Here is an 8,840-nt window from a genome sequence, read left to right as displayed (position 1 = left end):
TTGAAAGTGTCAAATACTGAGTTCAAGTCCTGGTTTGAACCAACAAAAAGAAAGACAGACAGAAAAGAAAGAAAGGAAGAAATAAAAAGAAAGAAAGGAAGGAAGGAGGGAGGGAAGGAGAGAGAGAGATTAAGGGACGACAGGAAAGAAAGAGGGAGGGAGGACAAAAAGAAAAGAGGGGAAGGGAATGGAGAGGGAAGATCAAAGGTGGAAAGAGGAAAATGCAGAAAAAGGAAGGATGGAAAGGAGAGATAAAAGGAGGGAAGGCGGGAAAAGAAATGAAAAGAAACAGGATGGAGGAGAGGAAGGGAAAGAGAAAGAAAAGAAGGAAATGACAGGGGAGGAGAAGAAGGTATGGAGGAAGAAAGGGGGAAAGGAAGCAGGAAAAGGGAAGAGGATATGGGATGAGAGGGAAGGAAAGGAAGGAGGAGCAGCCGCCTCTCACCTGTGGAGACAGTGAGGTTCTCCCTGGAGCTCACAACTCCATCTTTCTCCACCCACACAGAACACACATAGGAAGACCCAGGTTCAAGTCCATCCACGGTGACCCAGGTGTCTGTTGTGTTTCGAGTCTCAGTCCTGTCTCCATCTCCAGTGCACTGGGCCCAGTAGGTGAGGTTGTGGGTGTCCGCGCCCTCAGGGCCAGCCCAGCCCAGGGTGATGGAGCTGCTGTTCTGTCCTTCCAAGCTCAGGTTTCTCACTGGGTCTGGGGCTGGAAGTGGGGAGGAAGAGAGGAAGAGGGGTGAACGGTTGTGCCCAGTGCCCAAGTTCTGCAGCCCTTCCCGGAGCCTGGCACACAGAGGGTGGAGGTAGACACTGAGGCTACACATCCAGCATGGTGCCCCCAGTTCCATCAGAAACCTGGAGCTCCTGGGGTGAGGCAAGGGGTAGCTTTGGGGATGTAGGGCCACCCACAGAGCTGGGCAGGGCCAGCAGGAAGTTAGGATGTCCAGGCCCATTGCTCTATTCATGTTGATTGCACACTAAAGGGCAGTGTTTGGACCTGCTGGATGACATAACTTATTCCATAATAATGCATTCCATCTGCTTCTATGTCAGCTTCTCTGTTGGTATTGACTTTGAACTCAGGTTCTCTTTTTTTTTTTTTTTTTTTTGGGTCCGGTCGTGGGCCTGAACTCTTGGCCTGGATGCTGCCCCTCAGCTCTTCAGCTCAAGGCTAGCACTCTACCACTTGAGCCACAGCGCCACTTCCGGCTTTTTTTCTTTTTGCTAATGTGGTGCTGAGGAATCGAACCCAGGGCCTCATGCATGCAAGGCAAGCACTCTACCACTGAGCCACCTTCCCAGCCCCTGAACTCAGGTTCTGGAAGGCATAGGGCAGGGCCTCTCTCACTTGAGCCACATCCCTAGCCCTTCCCCTACTTTCCTTCTGTTTTATTTTTATGTGTCCTTTTGAGCTGTTCCTGGGGCTTTCCTGCTCAAGGCTGATGCTCTACCACTTGAGCTACGGCTCAACTTCTACATTTTTGGTAGTCAGTTAGAAATAAGAGTCTCATAGACTTTGCTGCCTGGGCTGGCTTCAAATCCCAGTCAGCAGATCTCAGCCTCCTGAGTAGCTAGAATTATGTGTGAGCCACTGGTACCCAGCTTCTTTCCTTCTATTTTGATAGAAAGTGATAGAAAAAGAAAATTTAGTTTGTGTTTGCTGGGCACCAGTGGCTCATGCCTGTAATCCTAGCTACTCAGGGGGCTGAGATCTGAGGATCATGGTTCAAAACCAGCCCAGGCAAAGAAAGTCCATGAGACTCTCATCTCCAACTAACCACCAGAAACCAGAAGTGGTGCTGGGGCTCAAGTGGTAGAGCACTCGCCTTGAGTTGAAGAGCTCAGGGACAGCGCCCAGGCCCAGAGTTCAAGCCCATGACTGAAAAAAAAAAAGAAGAAGAAGAAGATAAATGAAAGAAAGAAAAAGAAAATTTAGGTGTGTGGGTTCCATTTTATTTCTGATGCATCACACAACCTACCACCTCTCCCCTCAGTTTCCCACTCACTTCCTACCACCTCCCAGAAACAAAGGACAAAACACCTGTAATTCCAGCCCTCAGGAAGCTGAGACAAGAGGACTGAATTCCAGCCTGACAGCTACATAGCCTGATGCTGTTGAGAGAAAGAGACAGAAAGACAGAGAGGGAGCCAGAGACAAAGATGTAGCATATTTGAAAAGAAAGAAAGGACAGAGGAGCAACCGCCTCTCACCTGTGGAGACAGTAAGGTTCTCCCTGGAGCTCACAACTCCATCTTTCTCCACCCACACAGAACACACATAGGAAGACCCAGGTTCAAGTCCATCCACGGTGACCCAGGTGTCTGTTGTGTTTCGAGTCTCAGTCCTGTCTCCATCTCCAGTGCACTGGGCCCAGTAGGTGAGGTTGTGGGTGTCCGCGCCCTCAGGGCCAGCCCAGCCCAGGGTGATGGAGCTGCTGTTCTGCCTTTCCAAGCTCAGGTTTCTCACTGGGTCTGGGTCTGGAAGTGGGAGAGGAAGAGAGGAACAAGGGTGAGCAGTGGTGCCTGGTGCCCAAGTTCTGCAGCTCTTCCCAGAGCCTGGCACTCAGAGGGTGGAGGTGGACACTGAGGCCGCACATCCAACATGGCAGCTCCAGTTGCACCAGAATGTGGAGCTCCTGGTGTGAGGCGAGGCGTAGCTTTGGGGATATGGGGCCACTCAAGGAGCTGGGCAGGGTCAAAAGAAGTTAGGTTGTCCAGTCCCATTGCTCCATTCATGTTGATTGCACACTAAAGGGCAGTGTTTGTCACTGCAGGGCTACCAAAATGCTGCAAAATAATCTGAAACATGCTCACTTTACTCCATCTATTCTGATACAGCGGATAAGAAAAGTCAGTTAAAATGTGTGTCTTCCATGAGTCATGGGTCCATCTTTCTTTGGATCACAGAATCTGCCCCTGGCTAACCAGCTCCCAGCCTCCCTCCACCTCCTCTCTTTAATAAACGAAGAATAGAAGACCTAGAGTGCTATTGCACACCTGCAATCTCCGTGCTTCAGGAGGACAGGGAGACCCAGGCTAGACTGGCTACATAGCCTGCCCTATTCCAAGGGAAAGGAAAGAAAGCAAAGAGGGAGGCTGGGAAGCTGACTCAGTGGTAGAGCGCTTGCCTCGCATGCTCGAGTCCCTGGGTTCGATTCCTCAGCACCACATCAGCAAAAAGGAAAAAGCCGGAAGTGGCACTGTGGCTCAAGTGGTTGAGTGCTAGCCTTGAGCTGAAGAGCTGAGGGACAGCGCCCAGGCCCAGAGTTCAGGCCCCATGACCGGACCAAAAGAAAGAAAGAAAGAAAGAAAGAAAGAAAGAAAGAAAGAAAGAAAGAAAGAAAGAAAGAAAGAAAGAAAGAAAGAAAGAAAGAAAGAAAGAAAGAAAGAAAGAAAGAAAGAAAGAAAGAAAGCAAGCAAGCAAGCAAAGAGAAGAGAAAGGGAGGTAAGGCATCAGAGGCTCACACCTGTAATCATAGCTACTCAGGAGGCTGATATCTGAGGATGGTGGTTCACAGCCAGCCTCAGCAGGAAAGTCTGTGAGACTCTTATATCCAATAAACTACTCAGAAAAAGCTGGGAATAGCACTATGGCTTAAGTGGTAGAGCCCTAACCTTGAGCAAAAGAAGCTCAGGGACAGTGCCCAGGCCCTGAGTTCAAGCCCCAGGACCAAGGGGAAAAAGGAAAGGAAAAGAAAAAAAATGAGGAAGGGAAAGGGACAGAAAGGAAATGAAAGGGAAAGAAAGACAAAGAAAAGAATGAAGAGGAGAAGAAAACAGAAGCGTGGTTCCTTTGGTAAAGCATGAGCCAATGATTGAAAGTGTCAAATACCAAGTTCAAGTCCTGGTTTGAATGAACAAAAAGAAAAAAAAGAAAGAAATGAAGGAAGGAAGAAGAAGGAAGGAAAGAAGAAAAAGAAAGAAAGAGTGAGAGAGAGAAAGGGAGGGAAGGAGGGAATGAGGGAGGGAGTACAAAAAGAAGGGAAGAGGGGAGGAGAGAAGAAGGGGAAGAGAATAGAGAGAAAAGATCAAAGGTGGAAAGAGGAAAATGCAGAAAAAGGAAGGATGGAAAGGAGAGATAAAGGAAGGAGGGAAGGCGGGAAAAGAAATGAAAAGAAACAGGATGGAGGAAGAGGAAGGGAAAGAGAAAGAAAAGAAGGAAATGACAGGGGAGGAGAAGAAGGTATGGAAGAAGAAAGGGGGAAAGGAAGCAGGAAAAGGGAAGAGGATATGGGATGAGAGGGAAGGAAAGGAGGGAGGAGCAGCCGCCTCTCACCTGTGGAGACAGTGAGGTTCTCCCTGGAGCTCACAACTCCATCTTTCTCCACCCACACAGAACACACATAGGAAGACCCAGGTTCAAGTCCATCCACGGTGACCCAGGTGTCTGTTGTGTTTCGAGTCTCAGTCCTGTCTCCATCTCCAGTGCACTGGGCCCAGTAGGTGAGGTTGTGGGCGTCCGCGCCCTCAGGGCCAGCCCAGCCCAGGGTGATGGAGCTGCTGTTCTGTCCTTCCAAGCTCAGGTTTCTCACTGGGTCTGGGGCTGGAGGTGGGGAAGAAGAGAGGAAGAGGGGTGAGCAGTGGTGCCCAGTCCCCAAGTTCTGCAGCTCTTCCCAGAGCCTGGCATAAGAGGGTGGAGGCCCCTTTTCACCAAGATGGCGCCGAAAGCGAAGAAGGGAGCTCCTGCCCCTCCTAAAGCCGAAGCCAAGGAAAAGGCTTTGAAGGCCAAGAAGGCAGTGCTGAAAGGTGTCCACAGCCACAAAAAGAAGAAGATCCGCACTTCACCCACCTTCCAGCGGCCCAAGACGCTACGGCTCTGAAGACAGCCCAAATACCCTCAGAAGGTGCTCCGAGGAGAAACAAGCTTGACCACTATGCTATCATCAAGTTCCCCCTGACCACTGAGTCAGCCATGAAGAAAATAGAAGACAACAACACACTTGTGTTCATTGTGGATGTTAAGGCCAACAAGCATCAGATCAAACAGGCTGTGAAGAAGCTCTATGACATTGATGTGGCTAAGGTCAATACCCTGATCAGACCTGATGGAGAGAAGAAGGCATATGTTCGACTGGCTCCTGATTACGATGCTTTAGATGTTGCCAACAAAATTGGAATCATCTAAACTGAATCAAGCTGGCAAATTATAAATACACATTTTTTCCCACAAAAAAAAGAGGGTGGAGGTGGATGCCGAGGTCACACGTCCAGCATGGTGGCTTCTGGTGTGGAGCTTCTGGTGTGAGGTGAGGAGTACCTTTGGTGATGTGGGGCCACTCACAGAGTTGGGCAGGGCTGGCATGAAGTTAGGAGAAACAGGATGGAGGAAGAGGAAGGGAAAGAGAAAGAAAAGAAGGAAATGACAGGGGAGGAGAAGAAGGTATGGAAGAAGAAAGGGGGAAAGGAAGCAGGAAAAGGGAAGAGGATATGGGATGAGAGGGAAGGAAAGGAGGGAGGAGCAGCCGCCTCTCACCTGTGGAGACAGTGAGGTTCTCCCTGGAGCTCACAACTCCATCTTTCTCCACCCACACAGAACACACATAGGAAGACCCAGGTTCAAGTCCATCCACGGTGACCCAGGTGTCTGTTGTGTTTCGAGTCTCAGTCCTGTCTCCATCTCCTTTCATATTGGTGGCTTGCTAAAGGGCAGTGTCTGGAGCTGCTGGCCTACACGAAATACTGTGTGTGATCCATTAGCCCTGGTTCTGTTCCCTTATTGCGATATAGCTGATGTAAAAGTGGAAATGTAGCTGGGGGCCGAGGGCTTATACCTGTAGTCCTATCTACTCAGGAGCTGCAAGCTGGGGTTTACAGTACATGCCAGCTTAGATGGAAAAGTCTAACCAGTCTCCATCTCCAAAATAAGTAACAAAAAGCACAGTACCCAGGTGCCAGTGGCTCCTGCCTATAATCCTGGTCACTCAGGAAGCTGATATCTGAAGATTCAGGATTCAAAGCCAGCCCAGACAGGAAAGTTCAGAAGGCTTCTAGCCTCAATTCACCAGCAAAAAAAAAAAAAAAAAGCCAGAAATAGCGCTGTGGCTCAAGTGGTAGAGCACCAGCCTTGAGAAAAATAAAAACAATGGGCCAGAGCTCCAGGTCCTGAATTCAAGTCTCAGTCCTCGCCCAAAAAAGAAAAGAAAAGAATCCCCCACTTCTAGTAAGCCTCCAGGCAACCACCTTGCCTCAGTGAGACTTGTATGTGCGACTCTGTGTGCATAAGGCCAAGGCAGGTAGGTCACTCACCATCTCCCCTGGCGATCGCCATCCAACTGCACAGACCCTGGAGGGAATGGAAGGCTTCAGACACTGAGTAAGCTGTGGGGCTGCCCGAGCCTCCACCCTGACCCTCCTCCTCCCTCTTCTCCCCCATCACCCCTGACAAGAGATAAGCGGGAGTTAAGCTCTGACAAAGGTCACTCTCTTGATGGGGAAGCAGGGCATGAGTCCTGGGGCGGAGTTCCCTGGGCTTTGGAGCTAAGCTTGGCTCTTCTGCTCAAGCAAGAGATGAACAGCATCAGTTCCTTTTCTCAAAAAATGCAGCCTTGGAAGATGGGGGTAGGGAGGAAGAGGGGAAGAAAACAAACACACAGTCTTGGTACAGATGGAGATTGGAGGGATGGGATCTGGACCTCTGGGTCTGAGGGAGGAGGCTGGGTTTGGTCTGAGGAAGGAGGCTGGGGCCCGGAACCCTGGGTCTAAGGCAGGAGGCTGAGGTCTGGACTCTAGGTCTGAGGGAGGAGGGCTGGTATCTAGCCTCCAGGGTCTAAGGGAGAAGGCTGGGGTCTAGGTCTGTGCCACACCTGAGCAGGAGCCTGGTGCCTTGCCTTCCACCCTGGACAACAGCATACCCCCAACCTGGTCCAGCTCCATATTCCTCCTTCCTTCCCCAGGGCACAGCCAGCCTTGCCTCTGGGTCCTGGCTCAGTGGCTGTGTCCCTTAGTCCCCAAGAGTATGGGTTCTGTGCCCAGTCCGTCCCTCCCTGGGGACCCGGGCTCTGCCCTGGGTAGGGAGAACTCACCAGTAGCACCAAGCTCCCCCAGGGGCCTCTCCCAGGGCCCCCACCGGTCCTGGCCATTTGTCCAGATGCTGTGGGGGACACAAGAGCCCCAAGTTTCCTGCCTGCAACTGCTGGACTTTCAACTCAAGGATTTTCCCTCTGCCGGCCACTGGTGGGGCCAGCACTGGCACAGGAAGGGGAGGAGGAGGAAGTGGAGGTTGTCAGCCTGAGAGTCTAGCCCTGCCCCATCCCTCACCTGCCCAGCAGGGACTCCCAACTGCCTTCGCTGCCCCGCCCCGACTACAGCCCTCAGCTGTCAGCTTACCCTTTGTGCCAAAAATGATCCTTCCATGACAGTTGAAAGGAAATCCCAAGACAGTGCTCACCTCTCATCCTCCCCTCCCTACCCCTCCCCTCTATTACTTCCTTTCTTGTGTGTGCTAGTACTGGGGGCTTGAACTCACAACCTGGGCTCTGTCCTTTGGCTTTCTCATTCAAGACTGGTGCTCGCCAGGGGCCAGGAGATCACACCTGTCATCCTAGCTACTCAGGAGGCTGAGATCTGAGGATCTCAGTTCAAAGCCAGCCCAGGTAGAAAAGTCTGTGAGACTCTTATCTCCAACGAACCACCAGAAAACTGGAAGTGGTGCTGTGGCTCAAGTGGTAGTACACAAGCCTTGAGATGAAGAGCTGAGGGACAGTGCCCAGGCCCTGAATTCAAGCCCCACAACCGACAAAAAAAAAGAAAGAAAGAAAAAAGAAAGAAAGAAAAGTCCACTAGATTCCATTTCCAAAGTAACCAGCTTCTTCTTGTTGTTTTTTGTCGGTTATGAGGCTTGAACTCAGAGCCTGGGCTCTGTCCTTGGGTTCTTTTTGTTCAAGGCTAGCACGCTACCACTTAAGCCACAGCGCCACTTCCAGTTTTCTGGTGGTTTATTGGAGATAAGAGTCTCACAGACTTTCCTTCCCAGGCTGGCTTTGAACCGCGATCCTCAGATCTTAGCCTCCTGAGTAGTTAGGATGCCAGGCATGAGACCCCAGTGCCTAGCTAAAACCAGCTTTTTGCAAGGCTGGAAGCATAGATCAAGTGGCAGAGCACCAGCCAAAGCCCAAGGCCCCGTGTTCAAACCCAAGCACTTCCAAAACAAAGGAGTCACCGGGGCCGCATTGACACCCTGTAGCTTTACCTGGGGTCCCTAACTTGCAACAGGGGTGTCCTTAGAACAGCACTCTGGGCTGAGATGGTAGCTCAGTGGTAGAGTGTTTGGTTTGCATGCATGAGGCCCTGGGTTTGATCTCTCAGCACCACATACAAAGAAAAACCTGGAAGTGGCGCTGTGGCTCAAGTAGTAGAGTGCTAGCTTTGAGCTGAAGAGTTGAGGGACAGCTCCCAGGCCCAGAGTTCAGGCCCTACAAAAAACAGAGCGTTCCACCTCTCCAGAGTCTCCAGCCAGATGCAAGAGAGCTGAGCAAGGAAGTCATCACCAATGTCTATGGCCGCACACCCTCAGAAGGCCATGCCCATGTGCTGGCACACCCACACGCTGGGAATCACCACATTCAGCCCTGAGGTCGCTAACAGTGGGAAGTGAGGGCCCTGGGGACGTCTCATGCCAAGGCCGCCTTTGGCATACAGTAGTTGATGAATAAATGTCTGCCATCCCTACCTGATATCAACCACACCCCCTGTCAAGGAGGGGGGCTGAGGAGCGGGAACTCAGGCCCTGACATTTTCTCTGAGTCACAGGAGGAAGCAGGGCTTGCTGGGGTCACACCTGGCCGGCAGACCACACCCCCTCTGATTGCACCTGGCAGGGTGCATGCATTCCTTTC

General features: G+C 51.3%; 1 protein-coding gene and 1 pseudogene across 2 annotated transcripts in view; one reads left to right on the top strand and one right to left on the bottom strand.

The window, feature by feature from the left end:
- LOC138841370 (receptor-type tyrosine-protein phosphatase H-like) overlaps positions 1–7,176 on the bottom strand; it is a 15,753-nt gene extending 8,577 nt beyond the window's left edge. For both annotated transcript variants that reach the window (XM_070042045.1, XM_070042046.1), the window contains exons 1-5: positions 7,029–7,176; positions 6,253–6,289; positions 4,283–4,549; positions 2,218–2,484; positions 446–712 (exon numbers count right to left, since the gene is read on the bottom strand). In XM_070042045.1, coding sequence (XP_069898146.1) covers positions 446–712; positions 2,218–2,484; positions 4,283–4,549; positions 6,253–6,289; positions 7,029–7,085 — 895 coding nt within the window. In that variant the 5' untranslated portion in view covers positions 7,086–7,176. The remainder of the gene's footprint in view (positions 1–445; positions 713–2,217; positions 2,485–4,282; positions 4,550–6,252; positions 6,290–7,028) is intronic.
- Positions 4,653–5,166, top strand: LOC138841371 (large ribosomal subunit protein uL23 pseudogene; annotated as a pseudogene).
- Positions 7,177–8,840: the final 1,664 nt, after the last annotated feature.

The sequence above is a fragment of the Dipodomys merriami genome, unplaced genomic scaffold (genome assembly GCF_024711535.1).
Source record: "Dipodomys merriami isolate MVZ:Mamm:240054 unplaced genomic scaffold, mDipMer1.0.p SCAF_3180, whole genome shotgun sequence".
In the NCBI taxonomy this organism is placed as follows: Eukaryota; Metazoa; Chordata; class Mammalia; order Rodentia; family Heteromyidae; genus Dipodomys; species Dipodomys merriami.
This window is presented reverse-complemented; position numbering and strand designations above follow the sequence as displayed.